The sequence below is a fragment of the Apus apus genome, chromosome 16, assembly GCF_020740795.1.
Source record: "Apus apus isolate bApuApu2 chromosome 16, bApuApu2.pri.cur, whole genome shotgun sequence".
NCBI classification, from domain to species: domain Eukaryota; kingdom Metazoa; phylum Chordata; class Aves; order Apodiformes; family Apodidae; genus Apus; species Apus apus.
In genome coordinates, this window is record NC_067297.1 from 13,253,484 (window position 1) to 13,267,095 (window position 13,612).

General features: G+C 56.5%; 1 protein-coding gene across 3 annotated transcripts; it reads right to left on the minus strand.

Annotated features, from left to right (window-relative positions):
• Positions 1-1,769: 1,769 nt before the first annotated feature.
• On the minus strand, positions 1,770-11,277 carry CMKLR1 (chemerin chemokine-like receptor 1). Of its 3 annotated transcripts, XM_051634096.1 has the most exons (5): positions 10,770-11,277; positions 8,931-9,049; positions 5,543-5,681; positions 3,814-3,920; positions 1,770-3,250 (listed from the first exon to the last, which is right to left on the minus strand). In XM_051634096.1, exon 5 carries the CDS (start codon positions 3,245-3,247, stop codon positions 2,162-2,164), a length of 1,086 nt encoding a protein of 361 aa, XP_051490056.1. In that variant the 5' UTR covers positions 3,248-3,250; positions 3,814-3,920; positions 5,543-5,681; positions 8,931-9,049; positions 10,770-11,277; the 3' UTR covers positions 1,770-2,161. The 3 variants fall into 3 exon arrangements, with proteins under 3 accessions (XP_051490056.1, XP_051490055.1, XP_051490057.1); XM_051634095.1 differs by lacking the exon at positions 5,543-5,681; XM_051634097.1 differs by lacking the exons at positions 5,543-5,681; positions 8,931-9,049.
• Positions 11,278-13,612: the final 2,335 nt, after the last annotated feature.

The window sequence follows — 13,612 nt, forward strand, 5'->3', positions numbered from 1 at the left end:
TTTCACAAAAGCTAAATAACCTGGAGGAGACGGGAGCTCTAAATCTGAGCTGCAATAATATTCATCCCTGACAAAAGAACCATGTTTATTTATCAGCTTTACTGTTTTCCATAAAATTTACAGCTGATGATCTGCCTGAACGCAGCAGAGATAATTTAACCATGGCTCCAACCCACCTGGCATCAAGGAAAGGGGAATATGTTTATTCTTCTCTTTTTTTTTTTTTTTCCCTGTCTTCTTAATTCCAGTTCTAGATAAAGGGATGGATTTATGGGGGAGGGAAAAAGCAGCTTTATTTCAGGGCCATGACAGCTAATTGAAAAAGAACAGTCGTTAAGGATGGGAACATGTTCCACAGAAGTGATTTTTGGTGGATTCTGGAGTAATTTCCCAGCTGCTGGTGTGAAATGAGACTCAGGCTCAAGTTCTGGGGCCTTGTCACCTGTGGGTAATTTTGGGGAGGCAGCAGTGGGGAGGGGGCGGGTTTGGCACATCACCAGGATGCATCAGGTGAGGACATGTCCTGCACTGGGGGGCTGGGGGTGCTGAGCCCCCCCCAGCACCTGGGCTGTGTGGGACCCCAATGGGTAGGGAAAGAAGAGAGGGCTGAGGCAAGGAAACGGGGTCTTTGTGTTGTGGGGTGGACAGGGTGGAGTCCTGGGTTCAGGATCAGGGTCCCAGGGCTTGACATGGGGGTCCTGGACTGGGGGTTGGGGTCTCAGGGCTGGATATGTGGGCCCTTGGTGCTGATTCACTGTGTAACCTGGCCCTGGAGCTGCAGCTCCCACCGAGCCTCATCTCTGGACACTAATTACAATTTTCACACATCAGTCTCGAGGTGGCCATGGTGTCATTAACCTCCTGCCAGCATTAATCAAGAGAACACATTAATTGCCAGCGAAGGCCATTAGCCAGCAGAGCAACGAGTCTGTCATTCCCTGTGGGAGCAGGACCAGGGTCACTGAGACACCTCCAAGGACCCACAATTTAATACAGTGGATCTTCCCATCACCACAGGGACTGTGGCCAAGCCCAGGGCCAACACAACCTCCAGCACTGAAAAATAAACTGGAGAGCTGGAGGGACGCATTTTGGGAATACCAGAGGAACTGGGCTGGTATTGAGTGGGATCTCTGTGCCATGCTGCTGGAAGGGGAGGAAAAATCTGGCTGGTGCACATGGAGCTGAGGGTTTGTGAGGAGTATTCCTGCCCTGCTTCTCTTTTGTAGAGATGCATTTTTAATGGGATCTGTTTGATCTCTTTGTCAGCCTTGATGTGGGAACAGGAATCACTGAAATTCCAGGGGAGGTTCACTCAACACCTGGTGGGTTAGAGGCATTGACAGGTGAAGCTCCAGGGATTTCTTCCCTTCTTGTCCCCACCCTCCTCCCAATCCCTGCTGGGATAGAGGGGATGGAGCAGCAATGCCCTGCTGGTCCTGGGGCGTCTGGAGGGATGTTGGGGAGACCTTCAGAAGATCTTACCTGCAAGCCCAGGGATCAGGGCTACGCACTGGATGATTTTTAAGATTCCTTCCAACCCAGCTATTCCATGATTCTATAACCAAGTGATCCCACCAAGGAGCAGACAACTATGGAGCCATTCACCAAGTCCACTCAGTTCTGGAGGGTTCAGCAGGTCCTCCCTGGGACAACCCTTCCCAGCCTATGGACCTGCTCCCCAGCACTTTGCATGAACGACTCACAGTCCCAAGCATCAAACCACTCTACAAAACGTACCACATGAAACATGCCCATCACAGCAGGGGTTTGCTCAAAAGACACTTTAAATGAACCTCTTTCTTTTTTTCTCCAAGTTTTCAACATCAGAGACCCTGTGCCCAGACCTAGTCCCTATCCTGGCAGGTCTGGATCACTTAAAAGACATGAAGATGTCCTGGTTCATCACGGTTGGGATATTCCAACCCCTCTTATGAAGGCACTTCTCTGGCCTGCTCTGGGTGCAAAGTGCCCAAAACACAGTTAAAACCACATTGCACCAGTACCAATATACTTGAGGACATTACCGTGAGTAGCTACATAGAGGACATGGAAAGAGCATCACCCGTTTTGCTGCAGCAGGTATCGTTGGTGGCCACCATCATGGTGGCAGGTGTGGGCAATAGCAGAGGACTATGTCCCTCCTCAAGGCATCCAGAGTTTAGAGGACTGTCATCTCCTTCTCAGTCATTGAAGACATCTTGGAGAAGCTCCTGTGAACGATGCTGGAGTGGCCTGTCTCCTCGCTGAGGGCATTCACCAATCTGGAAAGGATGGTGACCTTAAACTTCTTGAAGTCCTGGCCCATGAAGACGTAGAGGACAGGGTTCATGCAGCTGTTGGAGGCAGCGAGCGCCGTGGTTATGGGGATGCTGATCTCAAACACAGAGTGTGGGATCACATCAGGCTTTGTTTCCAGGAGGTTCAGCAGGTGGTAGGGACTCCAGCAAAGGAAGAAAGTGACTATAATGCTGACGATGATCTTGAAGGGCTTTTTGGACTTGGCAAGGCGGTTCCGGCGCAAGTTGAAGACGATGGCAATGTAGCAGAACGTGATGATGGTTATGGGAAGGATGTACCCGGCGAGGAACCTGGTGATGTTCACCGTTTGGTGCCTCATTAGTGCCAGGGCTTGGTAAGATTTATTCCTGGAGAGGGAGAAGTTGCTAAAACAGATGACGGAGTCGCGGGTTTGTGCGGTGTCTCGGAAGACAAGAGAAGGGCAGCTCATGATGATGCCAATTGTCCAGATAATGGAGCAAACCAGGTAGGCGAGGTTGGTGGAACGATGGTTTTGAGACCAGACAGGAAAAACCACAGACACGTAGCGATCAAAGCTGATGGTGGTGAGCAGCAGGACACTGGTGTACATGTTGAGGATGAGGAGGAAGGAGTTCAGCTTGCACATGACTGTACCAAAGATCCAGTTGTACCTCATAGCCGTGTAAGTAATGTTGATGGGCAGGAAGATGTTGAAGAGGAAGTCAGCGACAGCCAGGTTGAGGAACCAGATGGCATTGACGGACTTCTTCATCTTCAGAGTGATGATGGCGATGACGAGGCCATTCCCCAGGATGCCCAACACGCAAGACACGCTATAGATGACAACAGAGAGGATCCTTGCAATGTCCTTTGGGTCATGGGATGGGTCTGTCCACACACTGCTGGTGTCCTCGTAGGTGTAATCTGCATAGTCACTGTAGTTATCGACATCGTCCAAGTAACTGGACAAATTGGAAAGCGCCATGATCTGCAAACAAGCAACAACATGGTTGGTCCTGGGCTCTCTGGCTGGTGATATTTCTCTGCATGTTTCTGCTGAGCAAACCCATGGTGGTAACCACCACAAGCCCAGCCAGGGGGATGGACCCCAGCCCCCCAGCACCCACAGGGACGAGGGGCCATGGGGACGAGGGGACGGAGCACACATGTCCTGGGATCTGTGGAGACCCTGCCCCCGGAGGAAGATGCTCCCATGGCTCCTCACTGGGTTTCCACCTGACCAAGAGCCACCAGCCACAGGATGTGATTCAATCTCTCATCTCCACTAGGATGTGGCCGTAGCCTCATCCTGTAAAAAAAATGCCTATTACCCACCAGCTGCTGGGGGAAAACTAGAGTGATGCTCATTAACAGCTCATGAACAGCCTGGGGACCTTCCAATCTGCAAAATATTATGGCTTGTATTTTATTTTATTTTATTTTTTTCTCCCAAGCACCCAGCAAATCAGACTGCAATCCAGTGTGTGGCTCACCAGGTACCCAAGTGACACCAAGGACTGGTGTGATGACCCCACTGCTGGACCCTCTTACCTCGCTTGGCTCCACAGCTGGATGCCCGGTGGGATGCAGGAGAGGTGAGATGGGTCAGTGTCCCACAGCAGGGTGACAGGTCCCTCTACAGTGGTCTAGGGATGAAGCTGAAATATTGAAGCAGAGCTCAAACAAAAGGGAGGAAACTGACACTTGGCCACCACAATTTAACCCTGTGCAGCCTCCCCAGGAGGTTGTACTGGCCTGGGCTCCCCCCACCACAGAGTGGGTGAAGTTGGGGTCCTGTCGTGATCCCAGCAGCTTTCAGGATAACCCCACACAGAAATCCTGGCCCCCACACTGGATGCAAGCATCCAACAGGACACCTCAGTCGGTGAGTGGGTCCAGCACCAGCAGGTACATGGCAAGGACTCCACCATCAAGCCTTAATACCATAAACATGTATGAGCTGCCTGGACTCTCATAGGGTTACTTCTCTGATTAAATCGTATTTGATAAAAGCTAATTGTGATAATGAGGAGAGCTGGTTGCTGCAATCCCAGGGCACCGCAGCCAGTGCGTCCCCGTGGGAGGGACCTGGCTCTGCCTACCCAGGCTAGACCCTCCTGTTCTTGGGGAGTTTCAGTGCCCTCCCTGCCAGCCCAGCTCTGAACTGGGCTGGTTTTATGTTATAACCTATTGTTTCTCCCTGGGCTTTTCCTCCTGTTCCTTCCTGCAATTCTTGCTGCTCCCATCACTGCAAAGTCCCTGGCTGGGGGCTTAAATCCCAGCCCTATCACCTCCCCCTTGCCAAGCTCCGGGAGGTGAAGAGCAGCTGCAATAAATAAGAACTTAGGGCAAAGCTTGGGAATTAGAGCTGGAAGGAGGCCTTGCCCTGAAGAAGCCTTGATGGCCAAAAGGATGAATTAAAGCTGATGAGCAGGTGGAAGGAGCAGGCTCAGCAGGGCTGGCTGTAACTGTGCTGACTGATCATGTTCCTGGGCAACGAGCCGTCCTGGCCACGGCCACCACAGCCCAGTGGTTTGCATGTCATCACCCTCCCAACGGCAAAGCTGCAGAAAGGTGGGGGAGACCACAGCTCCATCTCCATTTCACCACATCCCATTGCATCTGATTGCAGCCCACCCCACCCTAACACATCCCACCCCACCTCATCAACCCTGTTGCAGCCTATCCCACTGCATCACATCCCACCCTACTCAACTCCATCCCACCCCACTCCATTACATCCCACCCATCCCACCCCATTACATTCCACCCCATTGCATCACATCCTACCCCACCCTTTTTATTGGGTTTTAACATTTGCCTGATGGACAGGGCAGGTGAGGGAAAAGAATCCACCACCCCATGACCTCCGCCAGGTTGGATGGGATGAACAATCCCAGGTTCCCCACTCAGGACTAGGGGCTGACAGTGGCTGGAGAGCAATGGGAACACCAGGGCTCCACTTCCCCCTGGGATTTGGCAGGTGATGGGATTGTTTCCAGGAGCCCGAGGGGCAGCTGCGTGAAACCTCCCCATTTCTTGCTCAAAAAAAAAAACCAAAAAACAACACCCCAAACCAACAACCCAACATTTGGAAAAAAAAATTAAAATCCATCTAATCACAGCATGTCTCAGTGCTCCTCTGCCCAGCTCAAGCCAAAACCACACTGCTCGTCAGCCCGTCCAGCCCTGTCCTCCCACTTCCACAAAACCAAGCGCAGGATCTACCCAAAACCTCCTTTCAGCCCCATCATTCCCACAGCTCGATTCGTTCTGGTACCTGGGAAGGCTGAGTCTGGCCCGTGGGATCTGGGCTGGGTTTCCCGCCGGGCGGCTCATGCACCAGCATCCTGGTGTGCACCGGGGGAGGATGAGGTCAGGGATGTTGTTCTTGGGAAGGCAACAGGAAATGGAGAGAACTGCAGAAAATGTTCAAATCCAGCTTTTCTGGGCAAAAGCTCTTCTGTGGCTGGCCCAGACGGGCGGGGGGGACGGATGTGAGTGGGGAAGGGGGGAGCTGGGCTGGATCCACATGCCAGGGATGCGGCCGTGCCCAGGGAGGGCAGGGGATGCTCAGAGCTCTGGCAGGGGGCACTGCCGGGCACGGATACTGCCCGAGCAGGCAGCTGCCTGCACCAGGCACTTCTAGAGCCAGGCAGGCTCCTAGCACTGCCTTCTGCCTCCCCCAGTGCCAGCAGGCAGGAGGTACTGGAGGCACTGGTACAGTCTGGGGGAGGAGGGAATCAAGTAACACCAAAGAAACCCCAAGAAATTTAAAGAAACGCTATGAGACCCAAAGAGACCCAAATAAAACCAAAGCCAACCAGCAGACCAGCCTCTGAGCACACCAGATCCTACCTGTGCTGTCAAAGTACATCGTGCTTCTACCCCCATGATCCTGCAGAACCTTGTGCCAGGGTGGGGGTCCCCACAAGCACACCACCCTCTGCCCCAACCCTGGGGAAACTGGGGGTGCCCTGAGCTGAATGCTTGTCCTCCCCCCGAAAGCACCCACGGGGTGCTAAGTGTGCAAGGGACACGGCGGGACAGGACAGACAGACTCCCATGGGAAGCAGGTGGGTGAGCAGGGTGGGCTCTGTTGGCCCCTGCCAGCCCTGCCTGCACAGCTGCTGCCTCCCCCAGGCACGCCGAGCATTTCCCCTCCCTCCCGGCAGCGGTTTCCGAGGTCCCGGCGCACCCCGAAGCCACTTCCCGGGGGGGAGGGCGGGGGGTGCCCCCGCAGCCCCGGCACAGCCCCGCTTCCCGGGGATGGGAATTGCTGACAGATGTTTGGGGAAAACGCGCAGTCGCTCCTCTGAGGAGCTTTGGGGAGGACACGGCAGGGAAGCAGCACCTCGCTGCCCCCCCCCGGACTAGCCAGAGCCCTGGATTTCTCTCTCACGGCAGAAATCCCAGTTCCAAGGGAGTTTATACCTCCTGTCCCAGACCACGGGCTGGATCCTGAGGGGGAGTATGTCCTAGGGAACCCATCCCAAGCCAAAGCCACCCCATCCCTCCAACACCCACATTTTTCCAGCCCGGGGTTACACGGGAGAGATGTCACCACTGGGATCCAGTCCCACACCAGGGATTGTCAACAGGAAAAGCAAGGAAACGAAAAGAATGGGAAAGCAGCTCTGGGCACCCAGCTCCAGTTCACCCTTCTTTGAGCCACCAATCGCCATGGCAACAGCCAGCACAGGGAGAGATGCTGAGCAGCACCCTGGTCATGGCAGGATGCCTGGGATGGAGCCCCAGCCCCTGGCGTGAACCCCCCCACCCAAAACATGCCCAGCAAAGGGCAGCTCAGCCTGGCCCCCAAGCCCTGGCTTGTACCAGTGCTGCTCCTGGCTGTGGTCCCAGTCCTGCCACCCGTTCCTCAACCCTCCAGCCAGCTCCAGGGAAGGGGACAGGGATGCAGGATGCCAGCAGCAGCACGCTGAGCACCCATGACAGCCTGGTGCTGAGCACAGTGACGATTCAGACTGGTGGCCCTCCCTTATCACTGCCAGCATGGGACCACCGAGACAGAGGGAAGCAGGGGAAACTGAGGCACGGGGCTCTGCAGGGTGGCAGGGAAGCCCAAGACCTACCTGTATCCATGGCACTTGGACACATCCCTGCTTCACTACCACGGAGCATCCCTGGTTAAGGCTTCATTCCCCCCACCCCGGGTGAAAAGGGGAAAAAAAAAAAAAAAAAAAGGACTGGCTGGAAAAGGCAGCCCTAAAAAAGCCACCATGCCCAGGGTGGGACGGAATAACAACATGAGTCAGTGTTTATCTGGGCAGAGCCAGCCAGGCAGGACGGGCCAGGTCGGGGCTCCACAAGCTGCCCACTGTCTGGGGTCATCCCAATGGAGAAGGCACCCCAATCCAGCTGGGAACTGCTGGGGAACCTCAAAACACAGGTCATGCTCTTCCCAGGATTCAGCTCCTGCAGGAGCTGGGCAAAGGAACGCAGCCTTCCCTGGCACAGAGCGCCCGGGTCTGAGTACAAGCCTGGGTGAAGCTGACCCCTCCCTTCGCTCCCTGTCCTCCCTGTTCTTTGAAGGGTTGAGTAGTAAAAGGGAAAATCTTGGGCGTTTGTACCTCCACGGGCAAAGATTTTCTTTAAAAAGGGCAGTTTGTGTTTCTGTGCTGCTTAAAACGACACAAGCCGCTTCCAAGATCATCAAAGCTCTTTCATCTCCTCTCTTTTTTTAAATATATATATAGGCTGCCATGAATCTGATCTCCTGGCACTTTGCAGGCAATAAAAAGACTAAGAAAACTCCCTTTTTTCTGAGCATCCTCCCCACTGCATCACCCCAGCCCAGGTGGGTGGGACAGGACACAAACTGCTGCAATCCCAGGAAATTTCCATCCCTTGTAGGGACCTGCCTCAGCCCTGTGGGGATGTCCCTAACCTTGGCCTGGGCTTTATCACAGCTGGTTGGGGACAAAGTGGGGAGGCGAGAGGGAGAGGCTCGCGTGCCACTTGCGAGGCTGCTCTCAACTGCTGAAGGTTTTGAGGGTACAAAGAGGAAGGAAACCAAGAAAAAGGAAATAAGTCCTGTCCCTCCTGCTGCCGGAGGGACAGACGTGACTGTGGTCAGGGATGGGAGACAGTGTGTTGTCCCCCCCCCCCACCACCACTAAGTGGGAAAGTCACCCCCGGATCCCCAGGAGCATCCTCCAGCTCCCAGCTGGCAGCTGCATGCCACGTTCCCTGCATCTTGATCAGGATGGCAAAGAAAAGCTCCCTGTTCTCCTTGTCCCCACCGAGGTGACACTGCCACGCTCTAAGGACATCCCCCCCACACTCCTCCCTCTCTCCAAATTCACACCCAGTTCCTCTCTCTGCAGCTTTCCCACCTGCAAAACCACCACAGGGGCTCCTGTCACCGCAGACTGCAAAACCCAGCTCCAAATATTGGGCGATTTTATGGACAATCTGAAGAAAATGGGATCTTGGGGTGGTGGTGACCTCCAGGAGGCCACCACCACCCCCCCACACCAAACCCTAAACTCACTTTATAATAACAGAGGAGCCAAAAACCTCGACTGGATGCAAATCCCTTGAGCCAAGCAATGATTTTCACCCGGTCACAGCAACCCCCTCCCTCCCAAGTACATTAAAAAAATATAAATATTCATATATTGCTATAAAAACCCAGAAGTATTTACCTGAGCTTGATAAATCCCCCGAGGCTTCTGAGTGCACAGAGGCTGGATTAAATGTCCCTGGGCTTGCACAACACCGACCCTGGGGTTAAATTCATCCTGGGAAGGGCACACACCTCTTGCTGACGGGAGGATGAAGGGGAAAAAAAAGTAATAAATGCATAAAGCAACTGCTGGGCTGGGAGCTGAGACGGGCAGAGCCTGCGAAGAGGGAAGCGATGCTCAGCGGCAGGATGTGGGGACTCAGGACATTGGTAGAGGTGGTTCAGCTGGACACAGAGAGGGGACAGAGCAGCTGGCTGCCCTCGGTGCTGGGGCCTGGATCAGGATTCCCGTGGGATCCCTCGGGCAGGGTTTGAGCATTCCTCACTGGTGCAAAAAGCTGTGGTCTTCTTGATCCCAGCGAGGGGGGAGAGCAGCCGAAGGGCCCGATGGAATCTGGGACGGGGCATCTACACCCTGGGCTGTCCCAGCTCCCTAGACCCCACATTCCTGCTTCCCAGGACACTCACATCCCAGCTCCCCCGAACCCCTACATCCTAGCTCCCCCGAACCTCCACATCGCAGCTCCCCAGGACACCCATGTCTGTGCTCTCCACAACACCCACATCCCTGCTCCCCAAGACCCCAATGTCCCTGCCCCACTGCCTGGGATGCTTCTGCCCTCACAGATGCAGGTCCCCAAAGCCCTCCCTGGGGTGCATGGCAGGAGGGGAGCAGGTCCCCCCTTCACTGTGCCGCCCCCTCCAGCACTGCTTGCCAGATCCTGCTTCTTCCCAGCTGTTCATCCAGCTGGGGCCCACGTGCTGAGGTGGGTCTGGATCCAGCAGTGAGTTCCCAGAGATGGATCAGCCTGTCCTGGTTCTCAGAAGGACCCCAGGCAGAGGGGTGGCACTCTGTAGTGGGCACGGTGCATCCAGTGATCCAGCATGGATGGTCACTAACCTCCATCCCGAGCCAGGGAAGCTCATCCCAAGAGAAATACACTTAAAATTCATGCACGTGCAGTGACTGGACCAAAACCCAGCACCACACACCCACCCTGGGAGCACCCTGTTCCAGCAGAGCCAGCAGTGAGCCTGGCAGAACCCCTGCCACCCGCCAACACCAACACTCAACTTCTGGCTCTCCCACAAGGGAGAAATTCCAAGTTCCACAGAGCCCATAACACCATGACGGGAAACCTGTCACCAAACGCGTGACCCAGGGAACTTCGGGTGATGCTCCTGGGGACGTGGGGACATTAATCCCCCCAGCACGTGGCTGAGGTCCCACAGGAGCTGCAGAAGAGGAACCAGCAGTGGGGTCGATGCTGCCTTTGCACAACCCCGTGTTGCAACATCCCCCCCAGCTGAATCAGGAGGAAACCTGCTGATGCACCCGGATCGGCTGCTCTGGGAAAGGAGAAGGGACCCGAAAAAGTCCAGACGTCTGCACCAAGCAGGGATGTGCCAACCCGGGTGGCTCGTGGCCAGCACGTTGGTGTCCCCACTCCCAGGGTTTTGCAGGACCCCCGGGATGTGGTGGCAGCTCCGTGGGTGCCGGTGCCAGCAGCGGAGCAGATCATGCCACGTTTGTGGCATCTGTGGCACGTAGCAGGTCCCCAGTGGGACACCAACCCCCTGCACCCCAATGCACCTGGGTGAAGCTGTCCCCCTCCTGGCAGCAGGAAACACAGGTCACCCCCAAAAGTACTAAAAATCCATGGGAAACAGGATCCTGGTGGTGTGGGCAGCGTGGGCTGGTTCTGCCCCATCACTCCATCCCATCACCAACTGCAGTAACACCTCCCAGTACCCCCAGTATCCCCATCTCCGTCTTTCCAGCGACCTTCCCAAATACCTGGTGCAGTGCCACGCTCTCCGTGCCAGCGAGGCCAAGGTGCCAGGGCTGCCCGTGCCCGGCGGGGATGAGGAGTGGCTCAGCCCAGCCCCGACGCCGAAGGCTCCCCAGGAAGAAGCGGGATCGCATCCCTGAGCTGATCCCGGTGCGGCGGGGCCAGGCGCAGGCACAGAGCCGCTCCCCGCCGGATTTAAGGGCGAGGGGAGGGGGAAGGAGCAGCGGCCACATCCATCACCAGGGCTTTCTTGGCAGCACGATGCTCCGCCAGCAACAGCTGGGAGAGGGTGTGACGCCGGGAGCTGGGAACGCTGGCCCAGATCCTGCCGCGACCCAGCATGAGGAAGCAACAAGCCGCTTCCCGAGGGGCCTCCTTTCCTGTCTCAGCCCCCCCAGCCAGGAACACGCCGCCCTAACGAGGGCTAATGAAGCACAGAGAGCTCCGGAGCGCTGCCGGCCCCGAGGGGAGGCAGGTGGCTGGCAGCCACCTCGCCGTGTTGTCCCCATCCCGGGTCACCCGCTGTCCTCAGCCACCCACACCCCCCCCAACACCCCCCCCCCCCCCCCCCCCCAACTCCTTCCAAGACGTTGAGTCACTTCCCTTCGTCAAATCTGGCTCCCAAAAGCCGCGGGGCTGGTTTCCCCGATGGATTTCATTACCGCCAGGATGCGGTGACAGCTCTGTCACCTCCCACCCCCCAGCCCCATTAACATGGGCTCGTGGGGGGCACGGAGGGCTGGAGGAGGCTGGATGCAGGGATGGGGCTCAGGGGGCTGCAGGGAGGAGAGCGGGAGGTTTTCCGGGACAGCCCCCGGCTTGGGAGCGCGGAGCAGCGCAGCCCCCACCCACGCGGGGCAGGAGGTTGGGAGAACTCCCAGTGCTTGATGTGGCACCGTGTCCCTCCCTGCGCTTCCCCCGGCCCCGCCCTTAAACCCACTGCAGGGTTTGGCTCCCAGGACATCGCCTGGGAAGCAGAAGGGGGTGCGGGGGCGATGCCCCCATTTTAGAGCCCTCCTGCCAGCAGGATGCAGCCAGGAAAGGAGCAGGATCCATCCCTTCAGGACACACCAGCGCAGGGTTCACCGCCAGCCGGTTCACCCGCTGCCCTAGCAGAAAGGCTGGTCATACATGAAGAGTACTTAATTATCCTTGGCTGTAAAGACAGCCCGAAAAACATCTCAGAAAACCACCCCAATGCATGAGGGTGCTCAGCCACGGGTGCTCCTCAGAGCCCAGCACCGCAGTGGTGCTGTGCTGCGGTGACAGCCAGCCTGGCAGCACCGGGGGTCCTGAGCCTCAGCTTCCCAGCAGCCCCCAAGCACTGGGGTGGGAGCTGAGCCATGTGCCTGGGCAGGATCAGTCCATCCCTTTGCCTCTGAGTCCTTTCCCAGGCACCTGCCACTTGCACTGGGCCAGGCAGGATGCAGGATTTGGCCCACGGGCACTTGTCCCTGTGCTCAGCAAGACGAGAGTTAAAAACATGCTGACAGGGGGTAAAATGTCATGTCCTGGGTGTTTGCCCTGCACGGTGGTTTGGGGGTTCCCTCTGAGGAGCTCAGCACTGCCTGCTCAGCAAACCCTGCAGTGGGAGATGGATGGACAAGCCCCACATTCCCACGGACCTGTGGGAATGCTGGAGCAGCCATGGGAAAGAGCTTGGGGAAGGGGCACGGGACTGGCACCTCCCACCGTGACACAGGGCACCAGTGGAGTCTTTGGCATCCACCACATCCCTGGCAAACACACCCCGTGCCACCCCCACCCAATGCCACCCCCACTGAGCAGAGCAATCACAGCTCTAAATTCAGCAGTTTGGGGGAACTGATTAGGTATATTCTGACACACCCCCCCCAAACACCTCCCTGCCACGCTGGGGTGCCAGGGGGAGCGTGGCAGATCCAGCCCAGCCAGGGTGGGTGCTCACCCTCCTCTCCACACGGGTGGTGGGAACCTGCCTGAGTCATCCCAAAGCAGATGTCACACTTAATGTGGAAGAAACTGCAGCAAGATTTTCCCTCTCTGCGGGAGCTTTCTCCATCCTTCAGCAATGCTTTCCCTCACCCTGGGCTGAGCCGTGGGAAAACAATGGCTGGGAAGGGAGCTGGGTTCAGCAGCGAGGCCACAACATGGGGCTCCCACCCCATTTCCCAGCCCCAAAGCCTGCCCCATTCCAGGACCGGGGTTATCCTCATGGATAACCATCACTCTGCCTTTCCAGGTTGTGGGAAGCTCATTCTTCCTGCTCTTGGCTTCACGACCTGCTGCAATAACCAGCTCCGTGTCCCGGCCCTGCCTGGCCAGCCGGGTGGAAACGAAACCTCACTGCACAAATAAAAAGCCCACAGACAGGATGTCAGAGAGACTCCTCGCTGTCCCCATTTTGCTGAACCGATACAATCGCTGAAAAAACCCCAACACAACAGCCCCAACCTCGTGCAACTCCAGGCCTATAAATAGCAACGTGGCACAGGAAGGAGCCGGGGCTGTGCTTGGATCGCCCTGCCCGAACCCACAGCAGCCCCAGGGCTGGAAACAGCATCGTGTCCCAACACATCCCATGATGTCCCACCGTGTCCCAACACATCCCACCTCATCCCACAACCAGGATGGGCAGGATGGGGACATTCCTGCTCCAGTGGCAGGTGATGCTGAGACACCTCCAAGCTCCAAAATACCCTGCTGTCCTCCAGAAAACACTTCCCTTCATCCTGCTGATGGATCCACCAGCTGGCTGTGGCTCCACGGATGGATGCGGTGGGACGAAGAAGTGAAGCTGCTGACTAAGGGATTAAACTGACAACGATTCCAGCTCCTTTCTGCAAGTTACGTGTCAGTCCCCATCGCC